General features: G+C 47.9%; 2 protein-coding genes across 4 annotated transcripts in view; one reads left to right on the top strand and one right to left on the bottom strand.

The window, feature by feature from the left end:
* Positions 1 to 919: 919 nt before the first annotated feature.
* NAT9 (N-acetyltransferase 9 (putative)) lies at positions 920 to 4,419 on the bottom strand. Its single transcript, XM_064728423.1, has 6 exons — positions 4,026 to 4,419; positions 3,255 to 3,364; positions 2,113 to 2,247; positions 1,833 to 1,892; positions 1,562 to 1,656; positions 920 to 1,474 (listed from the first exon to the last, which is right to left on the bottom strand). The coding sequence occupies exons 1-6, from the start codon at positions 4,100 to 4,102 to the stop codon at positions 1,328 to 1,330; spliced, it is 624 nt and encodes a 207-aa protein (XP_064584493.1). The 5' UTR covers positions 4,103 to 4,419; the 3' UTR covers positions 920 to 1,327.
* Positions 4,420 to 4,842: 423 nt separating this feature from the next.
* The window catches only part of TMEM104 (transmembrane protein 104), a 43,891-nt gene continuing 28,670 nt past the window's right edge, over positions 4,843 to 20,063 (top strand). The window contains exons 1-8 of one of the 3 annotated variants that reach the window (XM_064728388.1): positions 4,843 to 4,923; positions 6,164 to 6,281; positions 8,060 to 8,181; positions 10,065 to 10,146; positions 11,035 to 11,137; positions 11,523 to 11,603; positions 16,288 to 16,387; positions 17,159 to 17,267. In XM_064728388.1, coding sequence (XP_064584458.1) covers positions 6,237 to 6,281; positions 8,060 to 8,181; positions 10,065 to 10,146; positions 11,035 to 11,137; positions 11,523 to 11,603; positions 16,288 to 16,387; positions 17,159 to 17,267 — 642 coding nt within the window. In that variant the 5' untranslated portion in view covers positions 4,843 to 4,923; positions 6,164 to 6,236. Of the gene's footprint in view, positions 4,924 to 4,992; positions 5,122 to 6,163; positions 6,282 to 8,059; positions 8,182 to 10,064; positions 10,147 to 11,034; positions 11,138 to 11,522; positions 11,604 to 16,287; positions 16,388 to 17,158; positions 17,268 to 20,063 lie in introns of those variants that run through there. The other 2 variants (XM_064728390.1, XM_064728389.1) reach the window with 2 other exon arrangements.

The raw sequence follows: 20,063 nt of genomic DNA on the forward strand, positions 1-20,063 counted from the left end.
GTTTTAATATTAGTCACAGGAATAATGTATTTAAATTAGCTAAAATTGGAAAACTAAAGCCCCCAGGCCCTACAAACTCAGGCACAGCAACAATAAAAATTCCACAGACTGCCAATCTCCAAAACATCCCTCGGCAAATCTGAAAGTTATTACCTGATCTTCTATCACTGAAACAGATAATTTGTGGTCTAGGATTAGAGCTGCTGTTACAGTATGAAAACACACAGGAGCATCAGTTATCCTTCTTACCTTCTGTCCTCTACTCTGAGCAGCTTCCCTGCTGTGGACAGTGTGTGTAGGGCAGGACAGGTCAGGCTGAGTCACTGCACAGGGAAGTTTGTCCAGTTGAAGTCAGGCAAGTGCCTCTTTTTCATCCATGGACCTCAGATCTACTGCAGCAGAGGCTGGATAACTCCTGCCCTAAGTATATCTGCCCCCCAGTAAGAGATCTTTCCCCCACGTTCATCTTTATCTTAGTGGAGAGCAGCAAATGGACCCTGCAGGCTCAGCAGTGACTCCTGAGCTGGTGGAAGAAGGGAGCTGTCTCCTTTCAGTGTGCTCTCCTTTCTTTCATCAAAGCAGCCAAGGAAAATGAAGTGCAACATCACTGCTGGCCGAGGTTTTCAGCCCTGAAGCTGGAGGGGGTTTGTCTCAGAAGCCTCCTGCAGCTCTCAGCCCCCTCATAGTGGTGGGGCTCAGCTCTAGCCTTGATCAGCCAATATCAACAATTTCCATCCTATTTACTTGCCCTTCGTTTGTGCTCACCCCCATCTGAGCTCCTCCCTGCCAGGACCCAGCAGTGCCCCCCTGCAAACTACCACACCCCAGGAAACCGGGTTTAAAGGGTCTCTGATGTCCTTTACAACTTCTGAGCCACTTTTTGAGCTACCAAAGAAAGCAGCTTAGCCACACGTAATGCTCAGGCACTTCAGAATCTTTGTGATTTTTAAATTTTTTATTCAAGAGTAAAAAAGAATGAGCTGCCAGTATATGAAACCTCCTCACTCGTGAATCCTGATTTAAGAGCAGTGGGAGAAGTTTCTGCTTGTCCAGGAATCAACTGCTGGTGATTTTAGGCTCTGTTGGAACAGCAAATCAAAGTCAGAGTCATTCCTAGCCAAACCTATGAGTTAGTGGCTGTTCCCCAGGTCCAAATTTCAGGCAGTAATCCTGGCTGGTGGAGCAAAGTGCAAAGTTGACAAGATGACAAAGCAGCTGAAGGAGACAGAACAGCTCCACTGTTGGCTCTCTGGTGTCCTCCACACCCAGACCTTGCAACAACGTCCAACTTCTCCCTGGAAAGCCAGCTGGTGTCTGGAGGTGTCTGTCAGCTGTCCTGCACCCCAGCTGGCTGCTTCAGCTCAGCGTAACTCTTCTCCTCCACGTGCTTTGTCTGCTCCAGGAGCCACTGTCTCTCCTGGTCACTGACATCCAGCCTCAGGGTCACCTCCTGGAAAACGCTGTTCACAGCAACCTGCAGCACACACAGAGCAAGCAGCTCAAGCCCAGCCACAGGGCAAATGCTGCTCACATCCTCTGGGGAGATGGGCTGTTACTGCACCTCCTTAAAGTGAAGCTTTTTGAACATGCAGATACTGGCTTCATTTTCCTGACCAATCTTAGCCTCAAACTTGGTGATCCCCAGTTTTCTCACTCCTGCAGGAGAAATCAGAGAGAGAGGCACTTCTATTACATGCCACATCTGTAAAAGCACAAGACTCCTGTCCTGTGGGCCAGATGCATCCCTTGCTACCCTGCCTGTATCACTGGGAATTATGTGCTCCCAGACCTCAGCCCCCCACACTCCTGTTGGTGCACTGAGCCACCCTCACCGTAGGCCATCATCAGCAGAGTTGCCTCCTTGCCAAACCCTCTGCCACGGCAGCTGGGCTCTGAAAGAGACAGCACAGAGTCAGCATCCAGCTGGGGGAGACAAACCAGCCACAGCAGGCACTTGTCAGAGGAGGCTGCGACCTGGGCACGCCATGGGCTGATCAGGCCTGAACAGCCATGGTAAAGCATGAGAATAAAAAGCTGATGCAGGAACATCAACACCTCTCTGCAGCACGCAGCCACAGGGACAGAGCCCCAAGCTGTGAAGCAGAACTTGACCTGCAATCATGATTTCGATCTCGCCCACAGTCGGGTCCTCGGTGTTGGTGAGGAAGAGATTCACACCCCCGACCATGGAGTTCTCCTCCTCCTGCCCAGGCCAGAGCTCTGAGTCCAGCACGATGAAAGTGCACTCTGGGGAAAACAAAAATGTGGCAGCATCTTCAGAGTGTGCTGATAATTATTCATAAATGACCAAAGAATGAAATTAAAGGTGCATAATGAACAGAGGAATAACAGTTTCCACATGTTAACAGCAAGGAAGAGTTAATAATTTGGCTTCCCACATCAGGTGACCAGGTGTGCCTGTTCCCACCTGCAGAAAGGAAAAAATACTTGGAAAAACCTTTTGTGAGGGTGGCACAGACACCAAGACTAGAGACAGCCTGTGGAAGAAGTGTGAAAACTTCCTTCCTATGTCTGAGGTCTCCTTGCCTTGTCTTACTCAGCAGCAGGTTGGGGCAAAGAATTGTTTTGGTGCACAGAAGGCTGAGACTGAGTGATTCACCTGGTCCACATTATTGCCGCTCTGAGTAAGGTTTTTTTATGCCACCTAAGACAAATGCTCCAGACTGAGCTCTTTGCCAGCTTCAGTATTTTTCAGCTCACTAAATTTCTACCAGGCTTTTACGGGCAGTGATTCATTACCTGTAGGAGAGTCAAGGAACCAATTTAGTCAACACACCTCAACCAGGTGATCATAAAATTGTACAATTTATCAAGGAGAAATACAACCTTTGTTGTATTTCCTTCTACCTTTTGTATATCCTTCTACTTGTTGTATATCCTTCTACCTTTTTGCAACGATCAAACCTGGGGAGTGTTGGCTGTGCAGGAGTGATGCTTAATGATTTTCAGCTCAGCAAAAAATGCTGTGGGGAATGAACCACTACAGTCTTTGGGAAAACTGCATAAAAAAGACACAAACAGCTCGAGGAAGTGGATATTCTCCACTTCCCTGAATATATACCAGCTGTAATGAGAAAACCTGTTCAAGCTGCTGTTGTAGAAAGTGTCACATCCCCTCTGGCTTATGGGAACTCACTCACAGGGCACTCACAGCTCACTGAGAGTCCTTCCCAGAATGGAAAGGCCCTGCTCACCACTCCCACCCTCGGTCAGAAAGCATTCCAGATGCTCACTGTCAGCGTCGTCCCGCCAGCTGCGCTGCATCTCGTACTCCTGCTCCAGGCTCAGGGGCTCCGAGGCCGTCAGGCGCTGCAGCTCCTCCGACTGCATCCACTCGTGGTACCTGGCAATGGAGCCGGCCCCACATCACTGCCCCGCTGCAGCACGCAGGAGGATCCCTCCAGTGCTCCAGGGGTCAGCTCTGGAAACACCAGCCCGGCTTTTGTGGCAAATTAAAATGTATCTACAAGCCTCTGTCCTTTATGGAACACAATGCCCTCTGGAAATTTAGGAAGTTTGCCTGTCCTGTGGCTTTGTCTGGAGTGCCCAATGCACACCTGATGTTTTGGAGTTCTGATGCATTTCATCCCGAGCAACACTGACACAGCACCACCTGGACACTGACAAAACACTAACGCTGCTCTCTTTGTGCTGATTTACTTTACAAACTGTTGGCATGCCTAATTCATCAACCATCCACCTGGCTTTACACGCTGAAGCTTTGCTCTTGCACCGTCACCAGGGAAAGGCCTCAGTGAACACAAGAACTGCGGTGCTCCCTCAGAGCCGGGATCTCCCAGCGGCACAGGTGAGGCTCTGACAGCAGAGCTGGCACCGAGCTCAGCGTGACAGGGACGGCGCTGCCACCCCAGGGCACTGAGGGTGAATCGCTGGCTGATTCCGGGGGAAGCGGGCCCTGTCCCGACCCAGCACTGTCCGCAAAGGGAGGAGGGGAATCGGACCGTGCAGGAGCGCCCGAGGAGGGCACGGGCACGGGCACGTACCGGGGCACGTGCGCAGCGGTGTACGGCACCAGCGTCACCTTCTTGCCCCGCAGCACCGTGTCCTGGTTAATCTTCATGGCCTCTGCACTGAGGGGGAGACCCGGCACCCCGCTCCGTGTCCCCGGCGAGGGTAAGGGATGGGGCAACGCGGCCTGGCGCCTTTCGGGAGCGAGAGGCGACTCTCAGAGTGCGGATCGCCCAGATCGCACCAATGCGGCCGCATTAACAGGCCCGAATCCCTGCTGCGACATCCCGACGGGACCCCGGGGCTGGGCAGGGGACCCGGGACCGACGGGAACGGGCACCGGGAGCTCACGCATGCGCGCCCTACGGCCTCCTACGCATGCGCACAGACCCTGGGGCCGTCCCGTACGGAATGTGTGGCGTCATCGCTCCGCCCCGTGTGACCCCGCCCTGTTCGTGCTGCGCCCCCGCCCCGCCTCTCCACGACTCCACCCCCATTGCCCCGCCCATGTTTCTGCGAGGCCCCGCCTCTCCCGGCCCCCGCCTCTGCCGTCCCCTCCCGTCCTCCTGTGGCCCAATCAATCACGGTCGGTGCCTTCCCCCTGTCCCCGCCCTTGCTCCATCCCCGCCCCGCTTCTGCCGCAACTGGACACGCCCTTTCCTGCCACGGTCACGCCCCTTTCTGCCCCACCCCATTATCCCTGCCACGCCCCCTCCTGGGCCGCGCCCATTCGTTCTCACGCCCCTTGGGGCCCCGCCCCGTCTCTCCCCTGCCCCGCCCCCTACCCTCACCCAATCACGATCGCCGCCTTCACCCCGCCCCGCCCCGCGAGCCTGTCACGTGCGCGGAAGGCCCCGCGCTCGGGCAGCGCGTGCGCCGTGAGTGCCCCCGCGCGGCCGGGGGCGGGGCCGCCGGCACGAGCCGCTGGCGCTGGTGAGGGGCCGGGGGTCCCGCGGGGCCCGGGCGGGACGCGGCCCTCAGAGGGGCTGTGGGGCGGCCCTGCGCGGGGACAGCGTGCGGCGAGCGCCGGGAGGGGGCTCGACGGGCGGGGACAGGCCTGGGGAGGGTCCTGCTGCGGGCCGGGGTGTGCAGCGGAGCGGCGGGACCCGGGCCTGGGGAGAACGCCCTGGGGTGAGGGAGGGGTTGTCGGCGCTCTGTGGGGCGAGGGGAGTTCCCCCGGAGAGGGCAGGGGGTGCGAGCAGCGTTCCGCCTGTGGTGCAGGCCGGGGGAGGGCCGGGGGCCCTGGTGCCCTCGGGGCTCCTGGTGTCGGTTCCCCCGCCCGGGCCGGGGCCTGCACGGGGACACGCTGCCCCGGCCCGGAGCGTCCGTTGTCTTTCTGCTTGCTCTGTGTCTGCCAAGCTTGGCTTCAGTGTTTGGAGCCGAGGTTTGTTGTAAAAGGCGGTGTTTGATCTCTCCTTCTGAGGCTGGTCCAGTTGTGACCTCAGTGAGTTATGCTGCCTGATTCTTTCCTGGCATTCAGCGTGGGTGTACAAGCTTCTAACTGAGCTTTGTAGTGGAGCTCAGCTTGTGCTGATGGTTTGTCCCAGCTGGTGGGGCCGAGTAGGAGCACATGTAGAAGTGTGAAGCCCTTAATGCAATTATGGCTAATTATTGACACAGAAACCTTCCAGAAGGCATCAGTTCCTCCAAACACGTCTAGTTTTTTAGAAACAATGTAAAGCTTCCCAGATACTTCTGCTTTGGAAATGTTGGTGCATGAAAAGCATCTTGGTGTGTCTTTAATAGGTCCAATATTTTAATTTGTCTACTTATTTCTGTACTTGAAATTAGGAGGAGAGACTTTAGGCTGGTTTTTTGATTTGTGGGAGGCACATGTTTGCAAGGAGTAGTAGCTGCATGAGAAGCAGCAGTTGGAGATCATCTGCAAGGCAGTAATTTTTCCTCTTGAGGTTTTAGTTGTCTGGAACAGCCCCTCTGGCTGTTTGGAGAAGATGAAGTTTGGTCATCACATGCTGTGAAAGGGCAGGGCCTTTTGGTTGCTTTTAAACCAGTTTTAACAGGTATGAAAACTTCTCACAGGGTACTGAACCAAGTGGGGTCTGTCTGAAGGGCTGAAATCTGTTCAAATACCAGAAAACTGATGTGCCAAAGCTAACTTGTGAGTTCTTCCTTTTTCCAGCAAAGATAACACAGTGTTATGATGTTTCCCTAGGTGACAGAAGTTGAAAACACCTTTCCACAAACACCCTTGTGGCTTTGCTCTGGGCTTCCCCTCCCTCTCCAGGATGGCAGGTGGCATCACTGACACCGGAGAGCTTTACTCTCCCTATGTAAGTTCCACTGCTTGTGCGTTTGGTCACAAGATTTTTTTCAAAATCCTCCTTCCTCAGCATTTTGCTTGCAAATCCTACTTCCTCATGGACATAACCTCAGCATTTCAGGAGATTATGGGGGTCAAAGTGTTAGTGTTTGTAGTTATATGGGGTTTTTTGACATCACAGGTGATTTTTCATAAGGTAAAGGGATGATATGTGCTTGAAGTATAGATCTAAAAATGCTGGAAAGAGCTTCATGTCCCATACCAGCTCTTCATCCTTCTGCCCACTTTCTTACATTTTGTTAATGTTTTCATCAACCCAAATTGCCATTGGAATAGACAGAGGGGACTTGGACATTGAAACTACGCCACTTTCTTCCTTTTTGTTGCTTTATGTAAACATTTTCCCCTGAATTGCTCAAAGTTTACTTAGCTGCAGCTGTTGCAGTAATTTGTTTTCTACCACTTCAGTGGAAGTGAGTAATTTAGAGGTTTCTTCCCTGTAATGTGGTGTCCTGTGCAACTGCAGAGCCAATTACTGCTTTCCTATATTACTGGAAATACCGGTTTTCATAGCCACAAGTCTTCACAAAATGTCAGCTTTTAAAAACACCACTTTGTAAACACTTTTTTTTTTAAATCAACTCAATAAATTTAGAACCAGCCCAGAAATCTGTGTGTTGGATTTTAAACGCTTTAAAATTTTCATCTCCCTGTTAATGATTAAATGTAGGAGAAGTGGATATTAGGCTGCAGAAGTAGGTCACAACTGAGAAAATGGAGAAGACACTAACTGGGATGTCTGGACCCTCAAGGATTAGTGTCACCTGCTCTTACATTGTTATGCTGGTGCTGCATGAATTTCCTGGAGCAATTTCAAAGGCTGAGGCTCTCTTCTTTCCCTGAAGATGTCTAACCTGGCTGAACATTCCAGGCACCATTCTCATTTCTGCTTGACCAAAGGAGAGTCGTGGCTCTGGGATGTTCAGCAAAAGATGAATTTGCTGTGCTTATGCCAGTGAGTGCTCTTGGGGTCACTGGGGAATCATTCTCCTGATGTTAATTGCTCCACACCCAGAAAAGTCTGCTCATACACTGCTCTTTACTGGTTTTCCTCTGGAGGGACTCTGACCTATATTAAAAAAAAGCCCCACTAAAGCACAACAACTTTGGCAGCTTTTGATCTTTAAGTGAGCTGAATTCTTAGCCTGGGGGGTCCTGTCCGTGTGCAGAGTTCTCTTTTGTCTCTGGACACTGAAAAAGCTCATTGCCAGAGAAGATAAAATTCTTTCCCTTCAGGAAGTAAAATCCCTTCTTCACAATATGCTCAGCTTACTGGTAAAATAGCAAGCAGGCTTTGAATTAGAATTCTTTTTGGATATTTCCTGCTTGACTGAGAATAAAAGGTCCTGAAAGGTACATAGCCATAACTGCTTGTGTTCAGGTCAGATAAAAAGGAGAGACCCCAACCCACAGAACACACCTTCTGGTAGAAGCCAGTGATTTGAAAACAAACAAATCTCATGCACTTTATAACTTTACAAGCTAGAGAGAAAAAATATAATTTAAAATAATTAGAAAAATAGAGGAGAATAGCTGTTTCTCCAGAAATGTGCTGACACCTACATTGTTCTCTTTGGAGTTCAGTCCCTTCCTCCAGGTATTTCTCACATGGACTTGTTCCCACCCTGCTGGCTCAGGGATTGCCCTCTCCATGTAAATCAGGGTGCATGTGGGGTGTTTTGGATGATTCCTGCCCACTCTGATGCTGGATGGTGTGGCTGATTACAGGTTGGCCTGGTGTACATGTTCAACCTCATTGTTGGAACAGGAGCCCTGACCATGCCCAAGGCCTTTGCCACAGCAGGGTGGCTCGTCAGCCTCGTCCTCCTGATGTTCCTGGGATTTATGAGGTAGGATGTGTGTGTGTGTGTGTCTGTCTGTCTGTCTCTTTAGGGGACTGGGAGGTTCAGCTGGGTGAGGACAGTGTAAAGACTTTTGCTGTTTTCCTGTGTGCTCTGTCCCTCTGCTCCTTGAGTGTTGATTTCTGCAGTGGTGTTGCCTGAGTTGGAAGGATGCACTTCCTGACTCTCTGGTACATCCCATTTCCTGACTGATGGGAAGGACTTTTCCTCCAGTCCAGAGTCTTGTGGGACCTTTATCCCCTCTACCTTTCTGACATTGTCCTCGCTGTGGATACATTCCATGCTTGCCTCTGTCACAGATCAGTTCCCCAAACACCAACCAGGTCTCAGGTGGCACAGGGTCAAGTCTTTGCTTTGTGACTTGCAGATGTGTAAGCTTTCTCTTGGCTTCTGGCAATGCTTTCACAGCTGAAAGAGTGTCAGGAACATGAATTCCTGCATAGCCAGGCCTGTCTTAGGCCCTTCAGACCTTTGCTGCTCAAGACTCTGGAGATGGTCTCCTGTTTGTCACACTGGTTCACTGTGAGCTGCTGCCCAGGTACCTCCCTGCTGGAGCAGCAGGTGGAGCTGAAGGCTGTGGATACAGCACTGAAGAGTTGCTGCTACAATTGCCATCTTCTGGTGGGCTGGGAATCCCTGCTTGCTTCTTGCTTGGCTTTAAAATAAAATAAAACAAAATTCCCTCCTGCCATTTCTACAAATGGACTTTTGAAGTGCCAGCCTTTTCAGTAAGCAGTTCTGCCAGCCTGAATGTGCCTTTGATTTGGAGGCAGAGCTTTTGGGATCTGTTCTGTGCTGCTGTGCAGGGAGACTGTATGGTCAAATGCTTGTGACTGCCCCACCTCAGAGCTGGGTGCTGCAAAGGCTTGGTAAAATGATATCTGTGGGGTTTCCAGTAACTGGGAGCTTTAGGAGAAATTCCTTTTAGCTACGTTAGTTTAAAAGCATAAATTCAACATAGGGAATTCAGCACCAGCAGACAATCCTTCAAGGTCAGCAGGAGAGCACAAACCTCCAAATCTGTGTACCAGAACTGCCCTGGATTAAGCTCAGAAGGCACAGCTCAAAGTGCTGCAGGCCTTGGGAGCTCTTGCTTTTGTTCTGGTGCTTGGGACTTCCTCATGCCCACTGGGCACCTTTGGCACAGGAAAAGCCTGGGCAGAAATTGCTACACAGGCCTCAGCACTTCCTTTTATTCTTGCAAAACTCATCTCTTACTTGAACTCAGTAGGCAAGTCCAGCTCCTGAAGTAGTGAGAAACCGCTTTAAAGCCTTGAATAAGATTGATTTGAGGAGGTTTTAAAATTTATTTATTAATATTACAGTACTGGTTTTAGCTGAGATAATGATATTCATTCCGTCAGTGTCTCCCTGGACAGCTTTTCCACTGGCCTCCAGCATTTGCCTGCATGTGTTATGTGCTCCTTCTTATATTGTTGCTTTGCTTCTGATGCCATGTGTAAGATTCTTTAAGGGACCAGAGTATCTTTGCAATGAGCTTCAGAGAAGAACTGGGTTTGTCATAGGTTCTAAAAAGAGGAAGGAAATTTGCTTTCTAAGAAAGATCAAAGTTCTCTTGCTGTCTTCAACCCACAGGAACACCAGGAATGTGCCTTCCAAATATCTAAAATGTCTTATTATATCTGAAGGTGTGTTATATTGTGGTCTGCTTGAACACCTGAATCTCAAGAGCAGAAGGAAGCAATAAACAGAGATTAAACACTATCAAAACAGTGTGTGGGGAACTGGCAAAAGGATTGTTTTGGTTTGTTTGTTTTCTCCTACAAACAGATGGGAATTATTCTCCATCTCTGTTCAGTGACAGTTCTTGACTATTACTGATGATATCAATTGAATTCTTCTCTCTGTAGCTATATGACTACAACCTTTGTGGTGGAAGCCATGGCAGCTGCAAATGCCCAGCTGAGGTGGAAGAGAATGGAAAAACGCAAGGTTTGTGTGGGGTTTCATTTTCCTTTTCCTCCTGTTGTTTTATCACGTAGGATTTTCCAGGCATTCCTCTGCATCTTTGCCTTGTCTTGTTACTAACTCTAAGGAAATAAATTTCTACTGTACTTAACTTTGCCAAATAAAATATAGCTGTTAGTTCCCTGTGGGGTTGCTCATTAAAGACAGGATTTTCTGCTCCTGCTTTGAAAAATCTCTTGTGCTGTTCACATTTCTTACTGATCACGCTCTCCTTGCCCAGAAACGCTGCTCAGTGAATGTGGAGAGGTGGCAGCCAATATATTGGTGCTATTTGGAGTGTGCTGAGGACTATAAATCCTTGCTGATCTCAGGTCATTTAACTGGGACAGGCTGGGATGTCCTTGCTGTTGCTTGGGCAGTATCCCAGGTTGTGGACAGTTCTGAATTATGTCCTTGCTGTGAAACTTACTTGTGGCTTTACTGGATCAGAGGGAGGCATAATTGTTTGCACTGATTTAGACCCCTGGCTTGGTGTTAGTGGGATGGAGTTAGGAACTAGACCTGCTTGTGCTAGCTAAATATGCTTGGGTTATTTTTTTTCTCCCAGTTCTGCAACACTGCAGATCTTCCTGAAGTTTCTAACTTCCTTGTGCCACTTATCAGGACATGAGCTGGGCAGTGTTGCTGTGTGTGTGACCTGGGGGTGCTACATGTCATTTACTTCAGCCTGCTCTGCTGGTGTCCTCCTCTGCCCTCCACAGCATCCTCTGGGTTCCCTGGTGTTGCCTTTCCTTGCATGTCCTCCCCTCCTGCTCGGGACCTTCCTTTGAGTGTCTGGAAGTAACCATGACGTGGGGTGGCACAGCCTGTACTGTGGGTAGCAGATATCTCAGCAGTGATCTCTTCATCCAGGAGGATGATGAAGATGAGGATTCTTCCTCTGGAGTGTCTGACAGTGATGTTCTCCTCCAAGATGGCTACGAGCGAGCAGAGACGCGGCCTATCCTGTCAGTTCGTGAGTACCCAGCTCTTGCTTTCACTGCTGTGAGGCCTCTTCTCTGCAGACACTGTTCCAGTGGGCTCCTCTGGCCATTTCACCCTTAGTTCCACATCATCCCAAAGTCCTCAGCACTTGTAAGATAAGACTCATTGAGAATTCAGTTTGCCTTCTGCAGCCTGATAAAGATCTTTTCCCTCTACGTCAATGAGATGAAAACATCTTATTTTCTGAACACCTTAGACTAGCTTCAGCAGAGTAATTGGCCCAGTGACTCTGCAGCTGTGGAGTTGTACATACTGTCCTTCAAACTGCTGCTAGAGGTTCCCAAATATCCAGGTAACCTGGCCTTAGGGCTTATTGGAGGCACTGGTTGAAACACTTCTTGCTTTTTAACTTGCAGAGAGACGTGGCTCAGCCAATATCTTTGAAATCACTGAGAGGGTGGAAATGGGCCAGATGGCTTCCATGTTCTTCAATAAAGGTAAGTGATGAACATGTTCAAAAGTCCCTTTGGGTGCTCCTGCATGTTTTGTGTACAGCTGTTCTGTAAGTTTGCATGCTTCTCAGTGTGGGTTTGCATCTTAAGTTTGTGATGATTCCACCCAGATGTGCTGTTCCTTCTCACTGTGGACTATATTCATCCTCCTGTGTGGTGTTTCTGTAAGGTATTTATGGGCCAGAACCTGCTGGGTGGGCCTGGAACCAGCAAAACATGCAGGTTATGGGAGCAGCCTTGATAAAGGCAAGTGCCTTTTCTGAGTGCAGTTCACCTGCCTCTGAACTGCATGTGTCCTCTGTCATCTCCACTTTCTGAGGCAGTAGGGCCCAGCTGTAATGTTTTGCAGTTGCATTTTGGTTGTGGCATTTGAGAATAAAGCATTCAGGCTTCTCTGAGCCTTGTAGGTAGCAGTCTGAAGGAAAGAGACTTCTGATAGGAGCTTCTAGGAATTGTCTGCATCTGGGGAATTATGAAGAGAGCTGGGACACAAACTGCTGAAGAGGTCCCTGCTGAGGATGTGACAGGCAGCTGGCTTGTCTTTTTGCTTTTAAATGTCTTTTGTATGCCAGGGAACAAACTTGTAACCCTGCTCTAATAAAGGCCCATCCATTGCTGCGTGTGATAGAAATGCAAACCACAGTGATGAAGGCTCTGAAACCTGGAAAGCAGGACAATGAAATGCTGTGCAGAGCCAGAACATCATCAGACACCATGGCTGTGCAGTTTTGAGCCTGTCAGGCCCCATTTTTTGTGGAAAGTGATGTTTTCCCTTGTTCACTGGCTTGCAAAGAGGTAATGGAAGGCTGGGTTTTTTCCACTACATCACATCAGTGTTGTACCAGTGTAAAGCTGTTGCCTCTGAAGGACAGCTGGGCTTAAGGAGTGAATATTCTTTGAACTTTATTTTTTGCTTTTAAAGTTAATTGAAAAAAAACTTTTAAATTTTCCTGCATGCCTCTTCTGGGATTTTGTAGATTTGAATCACTTAGGACTATCAAAATAATCCACCTTGGACTAGGCTGCCACATTTTTAGTCAGAGAAGTGAAGTGTGTCAGAAACATCTTGTTCCTGGTTTTGCCTGTACCACTGAGTTGTTATGACCTGAGGCAAGTTTTCTTGCTTGTTTGCTCTGCTGTGTGTAAAATATGGTGAACACATCCCTGTCTCTTGATGCTCCTCTGAGGAGTAATATTTGAGAAGTGCTTTGAGAGCAATCATGTAACAGGGTTTAGCTTTATTGCTGAGGATGGGGATCACAGGAGTCAGAGCATTCTCATCGAGTTTCAGGAGGCCCCTTCTCTGCAAGTGCTTCATAGGGGAGCTGGAAAGGACCCCCAGGAGCCAGGCAGGTTCTGGGCCTCTCTGGTGCTCAGCCAGTAGAGGGTGCTGGAATCTGTGTCCTCTCTCCATCAGCACGGATGGAGCTTCCGAGCAAAGTGAAATAAACTGCTTAGTACTCTTAAATCTTAATCCCTCTTCTTAATGTTGCTTTAGCCAGAGTTATCTGATTTCTGTGTTAGGGATCCTCCCCAGGGTCTGCTCAGCCCATCACAAGGGGATGAATCCATCTGCGAGAAGGTGGCTGGAGCAGCTGCAGGCCATGGCCTGACCCTACTTGTGACTTCCAGATGGGGTGAGAGGCCCACAGCAAAGGACCTGGGGCAGGTGTAATTCATGTGCTGCTTTCCCTGTGTCAGGGCTCAGTGGGGCTGCATCCCTGTCACTGCTTCAGGGACACCCTCTGTGGGGCTCCATCCCTGTCACTGGTTCAGGGACACCCTCTGTGGGGCTCCATCCCTGTCACTGGTTCAGGGACACCCTCTGTGGGGCTGCATCCCTGTCACTGCTTCAGGGACACCCTCTGTGAGGCTCCATCCCTGTCACTGGTTCAGAGACAGCCTCTGTGAGGCTGCATCACTGTCACTGGTTCAGAGACACCCTCTGTGGGGCTGCATCCCTCTCACTGGTTCAGGGACACCCTCTGTGAGGCTCTGTCCCTGTCACTGGTTCAGAGACACCCTCTGTGGGGCTACATCCCTGTCACTGGTTCAGAGACACCCTCTGTGGGGCTACATCCCTGTCACTGGTTCAGGGACACCCTCTGTGGGGCTCCATCCCTGTCACTGGTTCAGAGACACCCTCTGTGGGGCTGCATCCCTGTCACTGGTTCAGGGACACCCTCTGTGGGGCTCCATCCCTGTCACTGGTTCAGAGACACCCCAGTGGCTGCAGGGACAGACAGGTGAAGGACCTCCCTCTGCAGGTCCCTGCTGAGGTGCTCCCTCCCCTCAGCTGCACAGAAAGGCCTTCAGCAAGGGCAGCAGCTCAGTGACCACTTAGTGCAGAGAAACTGGGCCACACTGGGGAGTTCCCAGCTCCAAGCACCAGCCTGTGAGGTTTCACAGCTGGCAAATGTCTGGGTGTTTACTGATGATATACAATGTATGGATCCAAACCCAAGGTGATGGAGGGCTTTGCAGCCTCCAGAGGGAAGGCTGATGAAAGCTGTGCAGTAGACCTCAAAACCCCTGATTTCTAGTGAGTTCTCTGCTCCTTTCCCTTGACTGATTTTTATTTTCAACAATCTGACAGGAGTTGAATCTGCAGTCCTAGGAGGTAAGCTGGGGATAAATCTCAATTTCAGATTGTCTGCTTTCTTAAAGGGAGCTGACTTAGGTTTAGGCTGTGAAGAGACTGTGTGCTCTTTTGAAAGAGCTGGCTCTAAAAAACTACTTTTTTTCTTGATTTGATTTTTTTACTTTTTAATGTTGGGTGCTTTCTTCTGGAACTGAGCAGTCATTTATTGCAGTAATAGATTCTAGGCACATCTATCACTGTTTCCTCACAGGAAGTAATTGCTTTTTTTTTTTTTTCACCTCGTTTTGTGCCAAGTAATGAAAGTATTGATCAGGGAGGGTCAGCAGCAGTTTATAAAATAACTGATGTTAAAGTCTTCCTGTCTTGGAGAGGAGTGTCACCTGTGCTTCCTGCAGGCAGAGAGGTCTGCATTGGAATGGAGGTGCTGCTGAGGCTGAGCTGGTCATGCCAGCTTTATTTTGTGTGGGGAGGGGTAGCTGAGTCCTGAGACCAGTCACAGATCCCAGAACAGAATATCTATCTGAGTCTGTGTAGCCCTCAGCTTTGTGTCTCTGCAGCTTCTGTCCTATATTAGGTATTTTTTAAAACCTTCAACCCTTCTTAATGGGAGATTGGAAAAGACTGGTTGGTAGTTTGTTGCTGTCTCCAGAACAACGCAGAGACTCCCTAACTGTGAAGACATCTTTCACAGAGCAAGAAAACAATGGCAGAACTATATGGAATGATCTGACAATTTCTGTAGCAAGTCCATTTGTCTCCAGGAGCAACTCTAGAGCACTGATTTAGTGTGCTGCTGTACAGAAGCAGGGCAGCTGATACAGCCCCTTTCATGCTAAGCAGGCTCAGCATATAGAATAATTTATTTAAACAAAGAAGTATGCCTAATCATGTTTCCTGACACCCAGAGATCCAGGGCAGTATGATAGCAAAACATGGCAAAGCTTTGGGGCACTGTAGGAATGAGTCTTCAGTCGTGCAGCAGTGTTGTCCTTGTTTGATAGTTGTCACAGCTGTGAGTGTGAGGTTTGCTCAAGCTGCACTGGGATTAAGCATCAGGTGGCATCACAACTTGAAACTATGGGCAGGTTTCTTGAGCTGTTTTCCTTCAATGTCAACTTCCTAAATTAAATAAATGTGAGGCTTTTATTCTGTAACTCATCTGACTCTGAAATAAAATATCTTCCAACTTGTTGGTGAGATTTATACAGACTTGCTTGCATGAAGAGAATCCTGGAGTCTCATCAAGCATTTCTTTATCCCTTTAGATTTCAGCTCTTTAAAGTGGTGTCTTCTTGTGCCTCAGTAAGGTTGATCTGTGCACCCAGTTAATTTGTGTAAGATTTTCTTTTAATCTCATAGGTGAAGGCAGGGCAAGCTTTAAATTAAAAATAATTTTTAAAAAAGCAGAAAAAAATTATCCCAAAAAATGAGTAGAGGCAGGAACATGTACAGTGTATATGTGGTGGCATCAGGGTAAGTGGGATGCAGAAACAGTTTTAAAGCTTTGCAGGATTGTACCTTGGCTCAAGTTGCCAGTGGTAGGGAATCTCCCAAAGCAGCTCCAGTTCAGCCCATTGCAATCTGAGCTCTGAAGGGCTAAATCCCTACAAGTCCATATTGTGAAGGTCCTGCAGGTTTGCAGTCAGAGGATTTGGAATCAGCAGAGCCTAGAAACATTCCATCTGCATTTCACTGTGTCAGGCTGTGCTCACACTGAGCCTGAGAGCATCACCCAGATGTTTGCCTGTGGCTGTTCAGAGCTGACAGCTTTGTCTGGCAGGTGACTTATGTGAGACCTGTTGGTCTTGACTGCAGGATGGGCTCGAACTAGAGGGTTTATTTAGTGTCAGTACCAGGTATTGAAGGTGGCAGAGTGGAGCTCTGAGACCCCTCATGCCCCATCAGTTCCTGTTCCATGGTAAGTTTCCTGAGCTTGAGTAGTTTGCTGTAGAAACTATGGAGGCAAATGGTGATTTAAGATCTTAAAATTTTTGTATATTTGAAGTGCAGAGAACAAGAGTCTCTGTGTACTCTGCTGAATCTGGACAATATTTTCTTTTTCTGCAGTGGGTGTCAACCTCTTCTATTTCTGCATAATTATCTACCTCTATGGAGACCTGGCAATCTATGCAGCAGCGGTGCCAGTGTCCCTAATGCAGGTGACCTGGTAAGTGTGCCTACTCCTGAGGGGCTGTGTGCTGCCAGGGAACAGGGCAGGCTTGGGCTTTGGTGGGGTGATAAGTCTGGCTGGGATCAGCTGTACTTTCCAAAGCATGGGGTGGAGAAATGACTCAAGGACAGCTCATCTCTTGTGGGTGGGTGGTGAAGTTGTTTTGTATTCCCCACCTGTGTGCCTGACTGCAAAGTAGCTGACCTGATTCCAGACAAGTGCTCAGGTGTGCAGTGTTTCCAGCACTTGCAGACATGAGACTTGTTGCTCCATAGTTTGACTGCAATACTCTGCAATATGTTGCCTTCTCTCTCCCTTTGGGTAAGAGTTGAGGGGTGTGATGCTTACTAAGCCTGAGGCCAGTGAGTGGTGTTGGTACATGGACTTAGCTCTGCACTGGGAGTGGTGCCTTTCTCAAAGAAACAGATAATAGATGGGTTTGATCAAATCTGGGCTGGATTTGTACTTCAGTCTTAAAAATGGAAAACCTCAGCGATCCATTAAAGATCTAAGCTCACCAGCTTGATGATTAAATGGCAAAACTTGCAAATAACTGCAGGCAATCCAAGAATTTGCCTTTAAACCTCTGGTTTAAGGCAGTGTAACTCAGCAACTCGCTGTGTTACACTGTCCAGAAAATGTCAGGAAGTGAATGTGACCAGGGACAGAGAGGAGGATTGGCCTCCTCTCATTCTTCTTTCTTGCAGGAGAGGGGAAGACATCTGCTAGGAGTTAATTATTCTCTTTTGTTTCTCCCTCCTTTCCCAGCAGTGTCACTGGCAACCATTCTTGCAGTGTTGGAGACAGCACAAAGTACAACGACACAGACAAGTGCTGGGGGCCAATTCGAAGGATTGATGCTTACAGGCTGTATCTGGTGAGCTTCTGCAATTGGGATGACCACTGTTGCCATTTAAACTCTGCTTCTAGTGCACAGGGAGGTTTTTTCTTGTAGAAATTATGCAGTTCAAGTGAACAACAGAATATTAAACTCTTGGTTCTGTCTAACTTTTTTGCCGAAATACCCCCACCCTATTCTTGGTGACATGGCTGTGTTTGAACTTGTTGGCCATCAGGATGGTTCTTATGGTTTTGAGTTTGAGTCCTGTCCATCTTGGTGTGTAGTTTTATATTGCTTAAGCAGGTGAGATATTTTTGCCAAAGGTTTTTCTTCACTGTTTTTTTTTTTTCAGTGGCTGGCTAATTAATATTTGCTTGGGGGTAATTGTTGTCAAGATACTGAAGTATATTAAACTCACTTGAGTGCTTTAGAATATAAAATACCCAGAGATGGAAGGGACTCACAAGGATCATTGAGTCCATTCTTTATGTGAATAAAATTGTTAATGCTGCAGGAGAATCTGCCGCTTGAAAGATGATGGAAACAACCAGCTTAGACAACATCCAGTGGTATACACTGCCTTAGTAATAGCTTTGTCTAGTTCAGGATTGTCTATTGCATCTAATGCTGTGCTGGGGTTCTGCTCTGACCCCAGGGTTTTTCCCAGAGGATGATGAACTTGGCTTCTGTAGAGCCTGGGGAGTGCTGAGCGCTTGGATTTGGAGACAGATGTCAGTAGGGCAGAATGGGAGGAGGGAAGGATGCTAGTGCTGCACAGTGTGGCTTCTGATAAGGGTCTCAGTGAGAATTTTAAGTAAAAGCAATGAGGGTGGCTACGTGTGTGCAGAGAAATCCAGAGGTAATTTTAGAGTCAGTACATTTTGGAGATGCAGTGGATCACATCCAGTGTCACTGCAAAAGTAAGAGCTGGGCCTCAGAAATATTAGTGAGTGTCAAAAACTAGTTAATTATTTAAGAGAAATATTATTGCTTTATTAAATTCTGTCTTGGTCTGTTTCTTTAAAACTTCTAGAAGATCGAAGATTTCCTTCCTGAATTTCAATAACTCTCCCTGACCCAGCAGAAGGAGCTAGTCAGAAAAGGCAGACATGCATTAATTACTGCCTGTGTCTCTCAGATATTGTGTCTATAATTCATGAAGATAATTGTTGTTAGGACTTGCAAAATTAAAAAAATTAAGACTCTGTAAGCATTAGACTTGAAGTCTGTGTACATAACTCTCAGAGGAGCTTTTCCCTCTGCTTGTCTTGTGGATTTGGGGAATAAATATCTGCAGAGTCTTTGCTAGTGGTTAATCCTTTTCTGCTCAGTAACTGGGATGAGGCTTCAGTGTTGTTCTCTACGCCCTCTTAGGTGGAGGGTGGGATTGTTTGTGGGAGAACAGACCAGTCTGTGGTGGGTTACTGGTGGAGGTCAATTCTCACAATCACTATTTTCAGGATACTTCTGGGTGTCAGCATTATCTCTAAGTTCTGCTTTTCTGTTAAAAGTCTCTAATGCTTCTTACTGGGTGAAGTTGGGAGTAAACTGGAACTTGTTCTGCCTCCAGCTCTTCTGGTCCCACTCCCTGTTTGACCTGTGTGATTTTATTCTCCAGAAAACAGAGAGGATGGTGACCTCTTTAGAGAGGGATAAGAGATGTAATAATTTATAAAACACTCAGAACACAGTACTGACCCTGGCTTTGAGTTTGGGCTGCCTCCAAAGTGGCTGTGCTGGTTAATATTTTCCCCACTGTCCTGTTTGTAGTGTGGACAACTAGTGAGCAGTTGAGCTCTCAAACTTTCTGAGAGAAACCTGGGGAGGAGAAGGCAGGGCAAGGAAGTCATTTGACTTCAAGCAAAAAAAAAATTAGTAGTAAACCATTGTAATTATCTCTACACATTTTGTCCAAGCTTCTTGTGTACAGAAGTAGAGTTTTGAACATGCCAGAAAAGCTGAAACCTGCCTGTCTGAAGGGGAAAATGCAACATGAAAGTGAGGAGGGGAGAGATGCATCAAGAGCACAGCTTTTCTTGGTCCCAGGAGATCGTACCCATAGAGAACTATTCTCTTTTCTTAACTTTCTGTTTTGAATTCTTGCCTGATGGAATAATTCAGGTTCCACGTTTGAGTGGACAAACAAGGTCTCCTTTTGCGAACAAGTTCCCCTGTGGCAAGGGGACAGATGGACACTGTGATCCCAGAAGAAAGCAGCTGAGTTTTGGATCAGCCCTTTTGTCCTAGATGCCTGCTTCTAGTTTTCCTACCTTATCTTAGTTCTGTATTTAGGTTTAAGTGATCCAGGAGGAAGATGTGTGGATGTAACTGAAATGTCTTGCTCATTCCAGTGAAGCAGTTCTCTGGAAGAAGTGTTATATTTCATACTCTGTGCATGACCCTACAGAAAACCTATTTTGGAGGAGAATAATCTATTTGAGGTTTTCTGGACAAATGGTGCCAATGGGAGCTGCTTTGTGCCAAGTCCCACCAGTCTGCCAAAGACCCGTGCTGCCTTCCTCCTGTCAACTTTTTCTCTCCCAACACTGTGTCTTCTTTTCGACAAAAACCATTTCAAACATTGACTCTTCAGGCTGGGGATGAAGAGAGGAATAATGGCTGACGTAAAAATCCTTTTTCATGCCTTATTGTCTAAAATGGCTTCTGGAAGCTGTCTCTGCTCTGATTACTGTGAATGGAAGCTGAAAACTATGTACATAATGAGAATATTTAGACAGATTAAATTCTTCTCTTGAGACTTTCTTGTCTGTGCAGGATCTTTATTGCTGCTCCAAGATTTCACACCTAAGTGTGTCTGCAGAGTCTTCAGAG

The sequence above is a fragment of the Zonotrichia leucophrys genome, chromosome 18, assembly GCF_028769735.1.
Source record: "Zonotrichia leucophrys gambelii isolate GWCS_2022_RI chromosome 18, RI_Zleu_2.0, whole genome shotgun sequence".
NCBI lineage: Eukaryota > Metazoa > Chordata > Aves > Passeriformes > Passerellidae > Zonotrichia > Zonotrichia leucophrys.